At 45.7% G+C, this 15,398-nt stretch overlaps 1 protein-coding gene across 1 annotated transcript; it reads right to left on the reverse strand.

The window, feature by feature from the left end:
- Positions 1-280: 280 nt before the first annotated feature.
- LOC122408968 (centrosomal and chromosomal factor corto) lies at positions 281-11,550 on the reverse strand. The gene has a single exon (XM_043416115.1). The coding sequence runs from the start codon at positions 8,361-8,363 to the stop codon at positions 6,390-6,392; it is 1,974 nt and encodes a 657-aa protein (XP_043272050.1). The 5' UTR covers positions 8,364-11,550; the 3' UTR covers positions 281-6,389.
- Positions 11,551-15,398: the final 3,848 nt, after the last annotated feature.

The raw sequence follows: 15,398 nt of genomic DNA on the forward strand, positions 1-15,398 counted from the left end.
TATTCGTTTTCTGAGGGAGCAGTAGGTGGTGTTTTTCTCCTTTCCCAAATGTCCGATTTTCAAGGAAAAAATGTGCGGAATGACACAACAACAGTAGCACGGCTCTGGAGGTCACGGCGACTTGAGTCGCCGTCGCATGGTCCTCCGCTTCGAGTATGTTTCGAATTGTTAATAAAAACATTTAGTTATTGTAAGAGCGCGAAGGGGTGTGAGAGTTTCGGGAACGTTTTTCGTGGAATTGGTAAAAATATGAAGACGAATATTTTCATCGGGATCATTGTTAACATGAAATATAAATATATTTTGGTGATATTGTACAGTCAGTGAATGTTTTTTTGTTTTTTGCTTTTTTTTCCTCGTTTTATGTATATATACAACAGCTATGTACACGTGAGAGACTTGGTTTCATTGTTTTCCCCGTATCAACGAATTATTTTTCCTCGCTAGAATTATCAAATAATAATAACTTTAATAATAGTAATAATAATAATAATGATAATAATAATAATGATGATAGTATGAATAATAATAATGACGATGATAGTCATCATCTCACCCCATGATCGTCAACAATTGACGTGTCGTGAGAGAGAAATACAAGCCGTGTCCCTCTGACGGACGAATCAAGAACGCACACAGCACACATACGCACTTATACATACTTGCAGACGCATACAATCGCTTATAAGGTGGGTAGGTCAGCGGGGTCGAATTATCGTCGCGAATATACATTTGAAAATGAAATATAACTGGTAAACAAATTCGATAGAGCGTTCTCTCTCTCCCTCTCTTTCTCTCTTTCGCAATCTCACACATCCAATTATTTCTGTTGACAGTCCAATCCTTCGTTTTCTTTTCGTTTTTTTCTCTTAATTCCTTCGGAGTGTCTCTCGCTTTTTTTGCGTTTTTCTTTTTTCGCGCTTAGCCTTATCCGATATTACGCTAAAAGGACTGCAGAATCCGCGGCTACATCCGCATCTCATGACTTGACACTTTTACATTCTACTTAAAGACTATATAGTCGGAGAATAAGCGTAGAAATGTATCACACTAGAAACTTGTACGTTAATATTTAAATGCGCAGGTATTAGGTGATTTTCTTTATTTCTTTTTGTTTTTTTCTGTTTCTGTTTTTTTTTCCCCTCCCTTTCTCTGCTTTCATTTTCCACAATGTGAGGATATAGTTTATGCTTTCTTTTCTTTAATTCTGTATTATTTTTTTCACCCCGTGGTTAGTTTATAGGCAGATGGTAAAATGGCGCGAGGCTCTCGACGAGTCGATGGAAGTACTTTATTTTGCGTTTTTTTTCTTTTTTTTTACTTATTTCTGTCATTCGCTCAGCTGGATGCTACACGATGACTAATGCTAAGCTCCCGTTAACCAATAAACTTGACTTATTTATCAAAGTAGGCTAGGTTACGACACACTCCTCTCAGGCTTCGAAAGCTTTTTCCTCTCCTCCTCCCTCCGCCACCCTCTTCATCACTTTTCACTCCTAATAACACGTGTATCAGGGCTTTACGAACAAGGCCGTCGATTCTTTATTTATTTTTCTTCTCTCTCTCTCTCTCACTCTCTATTTCTTTTACTCTTTGTCTTCTTTTTCATACGCAGCCAACTTCAAGTTAGCACACACAGGCACACACACGCACGCACTCGTCGTCAGCGGCAAACTTCGTTAATTTTTTATATTCGTTTTTTTTATTTTCAGTGATGTAAAACAGCGATGGCATCATCCGTCGAATGATCGTCACGACAAACACGATGAGACTTCACTGCCAATGTGTACTCGGAATTGACAAATTTTCTCGGCAACGTTGAAACAGATGCTCGAGAATTTATACGTTTTCTTCGATACGCGCGCAGTTACGCGGGTCTGTAAACGGACAACGAACAAAAATGGCGGCAACGAATCGCTGCTTCGATGTTGCTCGGTGTGTCGCTTCCAAACTCGACGATCTTTCTCGAATGATGAATAAATCGTGTCATGAAATTCAACGGATTTAACCGTGAATGGATAAATTTTCTTTGCGAATTGAGATTAATCGTGGTAAAAATACGGCGAATATATTTTGTTGAGGTTATGTTCGATGCTGAGTTTTTCGAGCGCGGCTGCTTTCGAATTTGTTCGTCTTTTATTGTTAGACACGCTCAAGTCCTGACGTAACGAACGAACGTCGAAAGAAAACAGTTTCAAAGTGCATCAATCACTGAGTTTGAATAATTTTCGCGATGCAGGATTGCATTGCAGTGAGAATAAATAAAATTGGCGATAATTCAGCGCCAAGAAGCAGCGCGATTTCCTCGTCGCATTGACTGACGTAACGTCGGTGCATTTAGCGTGCAAAATTGATTTCGAATAATCATCGAACGGATGACATTGGCAAAAGCACAATTCCGAAGGACGAACGACGAAAGAAAAGTATGAAGAAAGCAGGCCGCCGTTAGCGATTCGACTGACTTTTTGACACTCCAATTTTTTTTTTTTTTCGCCTTTCGAAGAAAACGAACCTCGCGAAAGAACAACGGTCAAAGTGTGTTTGAAATTCGTAGTAAAATAGAGTGAAAAAAAAAACGATGAAACGACGGTGACACGAAGGCGATTTTACATCACTGTTATGTCTGTTACTCTCTCTCCGTGATTCTCCCTTCATCCGCACGACGGTTGGAGGGGCGGGAGAGAGATATACGTTTTTTTGTACAGTCTGGAAGAGGATAACCTCGTGTCGCGTCAAGTTGCTGTATCCCTCGTACGTAGTAGTACAGTATCAGGTTATAAATTGTAGCGTGGTTAGGACACGTACGTATGTGTGAGTGCGTATGGCAGAATAGTCGGGTTGTGTCGGTCGTAACTCCTCCCCTTGCCCCTCCACGTCGTGGGCAGTCGTTGCGCTCACCTTTCCGAATCATAACCTCTTTCTATCGTTCTCTTTTCTCCTCGCGAGGCCTCCTAATACATTGACACGCTGTCTTGTCATCGTAATTGTTGGCCGTTACATCGCGGAATATTCGATCGATGCTTCAGCACGCGAAGGGCTCGTTGCGAAGGTTCTCGCTCTTTCTCTACTCTCTGGCGAGAAGAGCCTCGATATACGAGCTCATTCGGGTGTGGCCCTTGGCGAATACAGTCGCGGGGCATGCCAATGAGACGATAAATTCTCGTCGAGAGAAGAGCCCAACAGAGATTCTTCCCTTCGAGGACTGTAGCACGACGACGAACAAACGCCGATATAAATGTGTGTGTGTATATATATATATATATATAGACTTTTTCATTCACCCAAGATCGATAAAAACGGCCACCCGGACGTCACGAGTCGAGGCTATAAATGATTGAAAATTTCTAGCAATGAAAATACGATCGAGCATTTTTAGCTCCAGTGAAAATCGACATAAAACGGAATTAAATAGAAATGAAAGAAAATAAAATAAAAAAAATAAGCGGTTTACGACGATACGAACGAACGGAGAACGATCCAGTCTAAATTCATAACGCGTTCTCACTCAAGTCTGTCAATGACGAGTTTGCCCCTCTCTCCTAAATATGCATTCCAAACATAATAGTAATAATAATAATAATAGCAATAATAATAATAATCGTAATAATATACATTCTATGCGTGAGAATGCGTCCGCTAGCAGAATCTATAAAGTTAATTATACAATCCGTGCATTCATAAATCGTAATCTTTTATCATCGCGTATTCTCATATTTGCCTTTGCTATTTTTCTTCATTCCTCTCTCCTTACTTTGTTTCTTTTAAATAAATGGTGGTTATTGTCGCGCGTCAGTACAAGCGTTCGAGCTAAGACCCTGAGCGTGGCACAACCAGCGGAAGACGAAAGTTGTGTAAGTTCGTATGATGTGTATTCGCGTTTGTCCGATCGTTTGAACGCAACTGAGAGAGTTGAATAAATCGTTTGTTCCTCGGGACTCTCAACGTTTCGTAACACTTTCTTCGCCCAAATGAAGTTTTGCATTTATCAATATAATCCCGATCGAAAGAGTGCTTCGAAGTTGGAATCGATTAAATAAAATTTCGTTGCGTCCGATCGATCCGAACTGTGGTGTGTCGTCGCGTAATATCAGTGGCAATTTACTTCTCCGTTATGGCCCTAAGTTCGTTTTTCGTGTGTGTGTGTGTGTGTGTGTGTGTGTGTGTTCCGGTCTATTGACGCGTGTCTCGTGTCAATGTGCGTGCATGTCCTCATGCACGGTGTAGTTTTTCGTGGTGGCTGCAGTCGCGCAGGGTAGCATTTATAGTATGCGTAAGTAATAAATAGTTATTGGATTAGTTCCGTGATTAAGTATCGTAAAAGTTAGGCATGGTAGTCAGTGACACGCTGGGTCCTTAAATCTACAATTACCGACGGAGCTATACAAACACACGCACACACGCGCACACGCATCGTTTCACTTTTAATCCTCTCGCTACGCGTATAATTTCGCTCGGTTCTTTATATCTTCCTTCGTCATCGGCTCACACTCGCGTTCCTTTTTTATTTCATCTTTTCTTTCTCTTTTTGTCTATCTTCTCGTCTCTTTTCGATCTAAGGCTTCTGGGCTGGAGCAGCTGTTTATATATGTGAGTATTGAAATAGAGCGCGGTATATACGTAGTTACAATAATTCAACTATGTAATACGTACGCACAATATACATATGTAAATGGAGCATTCGTTACATATGAATACGCGGCATAGTATAGTCAAAGCAAAGATTTTGTATTTTTATCGTGTTTTTTTTTTCTCTCTCTTCATTTTCGTTACCTTTTTTTCGTTTTCTTTAAATACGTTACTTTAATTTATTATTCTTGTTTGTTCGAGTGTCTTCTTATATACCGCGTCTCTATGCTCAAACACGATATTTCTCTAACGTACGCTGGTATATAGTTCTGCTCTACTGTACATGATCCTTGTTTTTTTTTTAAGTTTTTTTTTTATTTTTAAATGATTTTTCGCATTTTTTTCTTCCAATGGATTTTTCGATCTTTTCATATGTTAATGTGTATGCTTTCGATGGTGTTTATGTGGATTACGGAATTTGTTTTAACCTCTCGAATCTTTCAGTCAGTTGTTGAAAACAATTTAATATATTTGTTTGTTTCTTTCTCAATCGTTTTTGCGTTTTTCGTATATACATATACAAGCTAATCATCGTATTTAGGAATGTCGTTTGGTGTTGTTCGTGAGTGTCTCCGTGTACGTGTGTTCTTTTTTAACGTAATTGTATGAGGCAGTTTGAGAGTTACCTTTCTTTCTTCTTCTCTCTCTCACTCTCTCTCTCTCTTTCGTTTTTCTTTTTTAAGGCCGAGGTAGGGAGGTAGGATCGCGATATCGTCGTCATGTCTTGGCTCATTGTATACCTATGCTAACGTACAGTCGTTGACAAGAGTCCGCAGCTATATTAAAAGTGGTCGTTTCTATTTATTTTCTCATATTTCGTACGGTTTTGTAAAGCGAAGCGATATATTATTCTCTGAAATGAATAAAAATACTTGATCGGGCTCATCGTTTACTGCGGACCCTTGATCTCGAATGCGAATAATACTACTCGTAGTTTCGTTTGTTTTTTCTTTCTTTCTTTCTTTCTTTTATTTTCTTTAAATATTTGTAGGAACTAGACTCGCGGAATCGAGATTAAAATAGTGGCTGTAACGAGGAAAAGAAAATTTCATAAGTACAAACGTCCTTTGAAATAACAAAGCAACGTGGACACGTGCTCGAATGAACAATCAACAGGCGTATATTTATATAAATTTATAAATATATATATATGAGAATATATACGTCGTACAGAAATATACGCAAGCCGAAGATCAACCGAGGACGCAAGTTGATGAAAGATTGAACTGCGGAATCGGCGGTGGGTATGACGTGAACAAGAGTTGGATAAGCTATGGACAAAAATAAAAGAGGGGCGGGGGCGAGGGTGAACCGGGAGGTTGAAGCACGAGCCGTGCGAGCGTCCGACTTTAATACCCAAATCGAGGTCAACGGAGCAGCCATAAGAGAAGCCTGAACAATAAGTTCGGACGATAAAAGCGAGAGGGGCTAAAAAGTTGAGAGAAAATAAGAAAGAATTAGGAGCAAAGTACGCGTCGAAATTTTATTCGAAATCGGTAAATAAAGATTGACCATTTGTTTCATGATTTTCAGGCGGGCTACGTCGACGAGAGGCAATGAAAAGAAAAGAAGAAAAAAATGAGGAAGTAGTCCATGAGCCAAGAAGTGAACGCGCAACCGGGCTACGGGGGCGGTGGAGGAACTGGAGGGATTTATCACGAGCCTATACAAAGCAAAGGGGAGAGTCGGAGGCACAATTAAAATGGGAATAGACGAATGGTGCGTGGACAGGACGCGGGGGAGATTTTGGCGTTGTTCGAACCCTAGCTCTGCGGCAAAAGTGCGTGATAGGCGGGTGCAGCCTCGTAGAAGCCCGCCGCTGCTTGGAGAGCCTGAAGGGATGCTGCGTGATGCCTGTGCATCGCAGTCGCGTAGACACTCGAGACTTCGGTGGACGAGGGTATCCCGGCGGAGGCGGAAACTCCGGTGGTAGTTTGATGCGGAAGATGGGAAGTGGAACGCAAGGAGGATGCGCCGGTTGTTGGTCGTCGATAAGGATGATGCGAGACTAAACCGCCGGTGGTGTGGTGGTGCATCGCGTGCCTCGTCAGGGACGAAGAACTTGTCGAGGAAGATCCGGTCAAAGAAGAATTTCTCGAGGAAGTTGCTGCCGCGGCGGCGGCTGCAGCGGCGGCGGCGGCAGCGGCGTCGTACACCTGTTGATAACTCTGCACCGCGCGTAACGGGGTGGCGATGTTAGTTATCCTCGGGACGCTCGAAGCTTGGCTGGCCGATCCATTAACGGCGGACAATCGATGACTCGGCTGACGATGCGAATCCCCCCCGATTTGCTGTTGGCGTTGATTGGATCGAGTCGGAGGTTGGGGCTGTTGTTGCTGTTGTTGCTCGGGGTTATGGTGATGATGATGGTGATGGTGATGGTGATGATGGGCTCGCTGCATCGCTCTAAAGTAGTGCTGATAAATACCTGATATGACGGCTTTCTCGTCTGCCGTAATGAGGGAATTGGTACTCGCCCCGGTCGCGTTCAAGTGTTTAGCACTGGTAACGGCCGCACTCGGTGCTCGATTATTTTGGGCCGCCGTCGAGTGGGAGCTCGGGGTTGGAGCGACGAGACTCGTCGTCACGCTCGCCTCGATGCTCCCCGTGTTACGAGGGTTCTTCGAGTTCATATCGAGCGGTATGACCGCGTTGCCGCTCGGATTGGAGGTCCTTGCGTCCGTATTAGAGCTCGCGAGCAATGTGTTTGACGTTTTCGCGTTGTACGACGAGGTCAGGGCCGCCGTACCGATCGAGCAAATCGAGATGGCAGCCGGTGCAGGTGGCAGGGCAGCTTGAGGCGCTATCGCGGCGACGGTTGCACAATTAATCATGGTGGATTCGCTCGACCTCAGACTCGACGGCGCAATGGGATTGGTCGCCAAGGCGACCACCGAAGAGCTCGCGTTCAAGTTCGTTCTCGCGCGGCTCGCATTCTTCACCGGGCGCAACGAGGACGAGCTCGACATCGTCGAGTTCGCGGCTAAACTCGAGGACGAGACGCTACGCGGAGCGTGTGTACCGCCGAGAACAACGCCCGTCGAGCCGATACCACCGCTCGTCCCGGAGATACCGGACGATGCGCTCGAGGATCCACCGCCGCTCGATGGCAAGTTATTGACGAACAGGCTTCGTCGCTCGCGCTCCGCACGCCTGTAATAACAAGGATGTATCATTAAGAGTGGCTCACCCCCGCCTGGCGGGGGTTTCGCCTGGCTCGGCAGCTCGTATTCTACGCTACAATCGACGTGCAGCGGCTGAGCGTAATCCTTGAAGCTGCTCACTACGCTATCCTTGTAATCCTTGTACGGGCTCGAGGCTGACATCGGACCGATCGAACTCGTAGGCAATTGAGCCCCGGTACTCACGCTCGTCGGTGAACCGAGTATGGACTGTACTATACCCGAAACTAGCGAACCGGCCGCGCTGCTGGGCTCTTCTTTGACGATGGAGTTACTCGGTGCGACGGATGCTGCGCCTCGATGATGATGTACATTGTGCAGATGGAGCTGCTGCTGCTGCTGCTGCTGTTGGGACTGTTGTTGTTGCTGTTGCTGTTGCTGCTGCTGCTGCTGCTGGAGTTGTTGCTGCTGCTGCAGCAAGACTTGATGACGTGTCCGAGGCGGATGGTGCTGTTGTTGCTGGTGGTGAAGATGATGATGATGATGATGCTGATGAAGACTGCTCGGGGCTGGAACCGCGGCGATTTCTTTCTCGTAGCATATACTCGCGGCCATTTCGATATCGTTATCCCGATTCCTTTGATTGTTATCGTTATCGCATATACTATTATTATTATTATTATTATTATTGTAATAAGCGTTATTATAGTCGTGGTGTTTTTGATGAATGGAGGCCGCTCGTTGTATCGGTGTACGAGCGCATGCGTCCCACGTGACGGACAGCCAAATAACGAAAATAACGTGAAACGTGAGGAGGCTTGAGACGACGCCCTTGGAGGCTAAAAAACCTCGGCGAATGCGTAACGCTGCGCTATCATCGTTACGTTTGCAGGAAGAGCGTAGCTGCTCTTGCGGCGTATTAAGCAGCAATAGCAGCACAAGTGACACAAGGGACTCCGTGGTAGAGGAGCTTCGTTGTCACCGTTGGTTAAATTCTTGCTGCTGCTCTCCTTCCTTCTTTCCTAGTTTCTCGCTCGTTGTTGTCGTCGTTCTTACTCCTGATTCTTCTAGCTCTATTGTTACCGTCGTTACCGTCGCCGTCGTCCTCGTCGCTGCTTACCGACGACGAGTTCGCCACCTTTCTCACAATCTTAGCCTCTCAGCGGCTCTCCTTTCGCGATCAACGCTTAGCTCTGTTGCACAAGACGGAGAAGAAGACGAAGAAAAAATGAATTCTCGGTCTTATCGACGATCGCGCCAGCCTCTTGCGAATACGATCTCACTGCGGGATCTTCGCCTCTCCGGTGATCCAGCGAAATCGATTAAGCTTACCCACCACCACCACCACCACGGTTAAGGGGGTTAAGACACTAAGAGTGAGAGAGAGAGAGAGAGAGTTTGAAAGAGCGACAGAAAGAGGCCCTTCTCTCTTCGAACGTGCCGGAACACAAAGAATAATCTCGTGAGAAAGAGAGCCTCGCTCGGGAAGCCCGGTTAGGGTAATTTCCGCTAGGCTTTTGCACACGCACACGCGCTTACTCCTGGTCAGTCAGGGACACACACATACATATGCACATACAAGGTTCGTTCGGCTTCAGTCTTCAGGATCTCTCCTTTTACGTTCCTCCCTTCTTGCTTCTCCAGTCTCGCTCTCCTCAGCCTCCAATTTTCGTATTCTTTTTATTCAAAATTTCCTCCTCGTACGCACAACACGCTCGCAACGTCTCCGAGTTGCCGTGGGGCAATCAACAATGACGTTGGACGAATTAACAAACGCGGTGGAAAATGAACAATTTTCGTTGGTCGTCGCCGTCGCCGTGCTTTATTTCCTCGCTCACAGCTTTCCCTTTCTCTCATTCGGCTTCTCCTTTTCCTTCCCCCTTTACCGAAATGACGTTTCGACCCTTCCTCACGGGTCTGTGCTTCCTCTTCGCGCGTGACGAACACCAATTTTTAACGTCCTTTTCTCGACGAATGATCAACGCTTTATTTCCACTCTCATCGATCGCAGATTTTCCAATGAAAGAGAGGAGACGGGATTTATATCATCACTCGAGATTCCAGAGGCGACCAAGGCTCGGACCAATGTTTTGTATATCCAACGCCAAGGAATGCCTCACTTTTACGCACCACGAAATTACGGGGGCTTGCGTCAGAGCGAAAGAGGAAAGCGATCGAGTGGGAGGGAAAATTAAGGAGAGAACGCGAATTGGTGAGACAGAAAGGACAGAGACAGAGAGCGTGTATGAAGAATGAACGTACGTCGCTTAAGGTATTAGTAACGGCGAACGCAGAGAGAACCAACAGTCTCTCTTCCACCGTGAATCGTACTTCCTCCTCCCTTTCGAGGTTCGTGCCGCTGCTCGATCCTTCTTCCTTTCTTCTTCTTCTTTCCGAAGGGTACACCACCACCGTCCAATTCACACATATAGAACAGCGAGGTAGGCACAGTCGCACAGCCCGGCGACACGCGCACAACACCTACGGGCGAATGGGAACGAGTGAGACGGCAGATAATCCGACTGGCCAACAGCGACGAAGATGAAGACAATGATGGTAATGATGACGATGATTGTGACAATGCTGACGACGACGACGACGACGACGACGACGACGACGACGAATTTTCACGACTGCGAGCCCGTGTCGCACACCGAGACACACCAAACCGCAAACTTCCACTAAAATTCTGTCTCCTTCACCTTCGAGCACCACTCGTCTGATTCACCGTCGCACAATACTAAATTCACACATTGTTAAACTTTTCACCGGGTTGTACACGCACCTCGAGCGATTCGTGACTAAAGAAAAAAAAGGGAGAAAAAAAACGGGGGGAGGGGGGGAGGAGGGGGGGAATGAAGAAAACGATTTAACGAAACCAGAGTTCTCGATGGGAACCGTACGAAATTTGCACATAAAGCCTTCCCCTTCCACTCGCCGATACACGGGCTTCAATCAACGCACACGAGGCTCGCGATCACGGCTGTTCGCATCGACAAATCCATAGTAACTTCGTGTTTTTTTTTTTCTCACACCGACGTACAGCGACTCACTGTATTCCTCGTTGCAAACGAAACGCACACTCGCATTTTTTCATCGCTCAAGTCCACGTACATTTGGGTTAATCTTTCAGTTATTGTTTAATTGACACTTAACACGTCCCTCCGCGTGAACTCGCTTTTTAAACGCACGGAGAGATATACACGCGCAACGAAACGAGACGGGGCCTCGGTGTGACGTTCGATATTTGGATAAAAAGAGGCAGAGATCCTTCCTATTCAAGACATCTTTTCTTCACGTTTCCTTCGTCTTTCTTTCTTCTTTTCTATCCCCCCTCCTCGAGCTTCCAGTCCATTCGATCGTTTCGACTGTGCTCCGGGTTTCTTTATGTTTCTCGCCTATTATTTTTCGAGCTTTAAGGCCATTATTTCGTACGTAGCTCTCTTAGATTTTTCAGCGAAATATATGCTGACACTCACACGACCGCAATTACATCGCGCATCTATGTACACTTAATCACCGATCCGATCGGTTTTTTTACACAGCACTTTTGCGAATATGCTCGAAAGCCTGGACTAACATTAATGTCGAATTAACAAAAAGGTCCGATAACCCGCAAGAGAACACGAACAGTTCGAGCGACAAGGTGTGCCGGGCAAAATGCCTGCCCTGGCCCCTCTCTTTATAATGTTATATGAACTTTCGTTATCGATCGTGCTTGTCGCTCGACCCTCTCGCGGCGGAAGTCGAGCTGCGACTGGCGCTCTCTCTCTCTCACACCTCCAATGTCTGAACGGTTGCTGGCTACGCCTTGCCAGCTTGCGACTGGATCCCGGCTGCTGCGCTCCTAGCGGCCGACGCTAGTGATGCTGCTGCTTCGACTCCCCGTTTCGTCACGAGTTTCTTCCCCTTCTCCTACAGGCCTCGCGTCATTCTCATGCTTCGTGCCGCTGCCGCAGGCTAGACCCTCGTGTATACAGTTTAACCTCCGACAAGTTTCAATTCCTGCACATTTTTTTCTCTTCAAACAAAAATTACGGTGCTATACGAATGAAAGAGGCTTGGTCAACGAACGTTGATTACTAAAGTGTTGTTAAAAGTCACGGGAAACGTGACGGAGAGTCGTCAGGTTAGAATTGTTGACGTGTATTGAAAAAAAAATAATAAGAAAATTTAACTTTTCCATTAACCATAGCGAATAAAGTTTTGATCGCCCGATTAAAATCGGGATCAAAAGCGGATTCGATTAAAATCGTAGCAAGTATTAATGCAATCTCTCCCACCATATGCCGCACGAATTGAGAATAATCGAAATATTAATCCATGGAACAGGGCTCTATCGATTATGACGATTTTCGTACTCGCCAGCAGTATCGTTGCCAACATTTATTTCAGCTCAGAAAAAACGTTAAGCTCCTACGACGGGTGGCATGAACATACGAATATCAGTTTTGCATGCCTTCCGCAATAATCACGAAACAACTGTAAAATTCTTTAATTGCAACGGAAAAGCGAATTTTCAACGTCGAACATTCGCTTGTTCTGAAACGTTCACGACTCCCCCCCCCCCCCCCCACAACGTCATTCCGAATGTTCCCCGAACAGGGAAACCTTCGAGACAAGATACCGTTAAAAAATGTTCTGTCAAGCAGCATTCATTGAGCTTCATTGTTTCGATGGTGGATATAAAGATGCCTGTTATATCAGCCCAAATAGTAGACCACAATAAAATGCTGTTTAAACGTCCGAATTAATAAAATTCTTCATAAGATACGAGACGAAAAATAATCAAGAGGAAAGTTAGCTGATAACTCGAAGGCTTAAAAAATCGAAGCTTTCGTAACTCGTTCGAAGTTATACTGTACGCTACATGCACCGTGTATAGCTATATCCAACGCATATGTGCGCCCCTTGACGTGCTTCCGCTTTTGCTGCTGCTGGCGCAACACTACTACACAGATGAGCGAACCACCACACAGAGACTCGCCCTATGTCAGTTTCGGTCCCTTCGTGGGTAGAGAATTGGCCGCCCTTTTGAGCCTCCCCCTCCTCTCCTGCTGTCTCTAGCTCTCTCTCTCTCTCTCTCTCTCTCTCGCCCTTTTCCCCTCTCTCTTTCTCGCTCCCGCAGTTCAGCAATCTCCGCTCTTCCTCTCCCCTTCCAATTCGGCTCGTCGGTCTCCGTCACACCGAAAACCATTACGCTACCATATAACCGCGATCTGAGGCTCCATCCGTACGTATACCCGCCGTTCTGGGCCTGTGTGTACGAAAATACACGTATATTTTGTGAGTTAGTATACGTGCTCGCAGATATATCTACTAGGTTATAATACATCGTCGAGCCCCCGTTCTCTGTGTTCGCCGCCCCACGGGTATATGCGCCATAGCCGTCGCGACTCGACCATTCTATCCTGGGCCCCCATGTCTCTCTGTCATCCGACGTTTGCTTTGCCCACGTTCAGTAACGTATTTGGCACACCGGCAACGTTGCCTTCCATTCCGCTCGTTCAATCCATTTCTTTCTCTTCCACCTAACCCTTCCTCCCGGCTCGGCGCCATATTAACGATTCTTTCCGAAACATAACCTCCAACTGTCTCCGCGACGACACCGGCTGAACTCTCTAATCTTCGAATAATCCCAAAAATACCCATTTGACTCGATTTCTCAGTAGACACGTTCAAAAAAAAACAACCCTTCTCATCATTCCGCATAAATCTGATGACCAAAGTCCTCATTTTTCTCGAGCAATCGTATCGGCGCGTTCTCGTAAGTACAGCCCTGTCGAACGAACTCTGCTGCTGCCTCTTCGCTGAGCTCCTGAGCGGCTTATACGCGCATTCGTGTTCGTAGATTCGTTTTATACGCTCTATACCTATGTATAGACACTTTCCGCTCAGTTGTATCATCGCACGTTCTATCGTATATGCGAGCACACATAACCATACTCACGCGTCTATAGATATAAGGGGATATCGCGACGATGGCCAACTGTGCCCAATTGTGCCGAACCGACGGGCTTAGTTGCACCCCTGTGAACACTGCTGTAACGACGAGCCAGACCCGCACACAGGCCCTTCTCATATCTCCTCCTCGTACTACGAACACACATCGTGCGGGCACTTTGTGCTTTCATTTTTCCGCCTCCCCTCCATTTCTTATCGAGCGTTTATCGAAATTTTTTAAAATCTTCTCACAAATCGTACGTGTCGTCCTGGCCCGACTCGACGCTGCTCACTTCATTTGTACATCTTCCTCTTCGAGTTCCTCGCCATATACGCTTATTATACACGTACTTACTAATCGGCTCCGTCGACTCCCTTCGAGCTCGGATCGAAGAAACCCTAGGCATACGCTTTAGCGTGGGTGACCGCGTATACATATGCACACGCATCCATCCAGTTATATACGTATATGTGACACTTGTTACCAGACCGTCAACGTTACTCGATTATCAAGCTTCTACGTATACGCACACGAGCAGCTGCTACGCGCTCTTGGCACACGCAGGTTATGTGTTTGTACGTGCGTACATGAGTTCGCGTTTAGCATTGTGCAATTAGGAAATAATAACAGTCGAAGTTGTGTGTTGGCGTGCATTTTGAATTCGGTGGGAAGAAGTCGAATGAATTTCGATTTCATGGCTCTTTCCGTAGTCTAATGAACTTTTCGACGACTCGCGTTCCGTTGAATGCCATTGATCGCGTATCGCTCTACACGCTCTTCGAAAACAAAGGTTTTCGCTCGGTGCCGAGCCTCGATCGGTGTAAATACGATTCTCTACGGGCTGGAATACCAACGACTCGAAAATCACTCTTGTTATTATGCAGAGTTGCGAGGGAAACGAATCGACTGAAAACTCGAGTTTTGAGGTTAAAAAGCGTGACGCACCAGATGAAAACGTACTTTTTTAATCGCTCGAGAACCTTCGTAATGGGTTCGAACGATTCGCACTCATTTTAGGAATGTTTGGTTACTACTACGAAATTTTTCGGGCCGGAGATTTTCGTTTTTTTTTTTTCCTTTTATTGGGAAAATCGTAAGCGTACAGAAACATCTGGTCTCGCACTTAGAAATCGTTTTTCAACGCTCTAAAGTCAAATGGTTTTACAGCTTCAACGTCCGAGGTTTTATTCGTACTTAAAGTGAACAGGTCACGAGAGCGAGAGAGCTCTCAGTAATTTTGATGCTCATCTGAAATTCACCGGCTTTATATCATGTTGAGCACCTCCCGCAGTTATAGGCCCCAATTATATAGACCCGGCCATGGGAATACCGTTATGCCGAATTCACAAAAGTTCGTCGTTCAGCCCATCTTCGAACCCGAGCGCATTGCAGCAACCGTATCGAGGAAAATCATAGCTCGGTTCAAACTTTTCGGGGGGGAATGAAATTTTGGTAGCAAAAACTAATTTGCTGCAGCTCCGAGCTACGTTCGTTTGCCATTCGATGCTGGGATTCCAACACTTTGTCACAACTTGACGTAAACAATGATTGGAAAAAAGCGAAAAGTTCAGAAATTCTGAAAAATAGTCGATTACGCCGAGGACTGGGAAAAAAGTTCATTCGTGCGCTTTCTGCGCTTCGTGACTGCGAACGTCAATAGATAATTATCAGTCACCGCGTATACGTGTTTGGGGAAAAAAAACGGA

This window comes from Venturia canescens, chromosome 4 (genome assembly GCF_019457755.1).
Source record: "Venturia canescens isolate UGA chromosome 4, ASM1945775v1, whole genome shotgun sequence".
Classification (NCBI taxonomy): domain Eukaryota; kingdom Metazoa; phylum Arthropoda; class Insecta; order Hymenoptera; family Ichneumonidae; genus Venturia; species Venturia canescens.

Bases quoted from the DNA above. Each gene is read 5' to 3' on its own strand.
- LOC122408968 (XM_043416115.1), bottom strand. From the start codon at position 8,363: ATGGCCGCGAGTATATGCTACGAGAAAGAAATCGCCGCGGTTCCAGCC.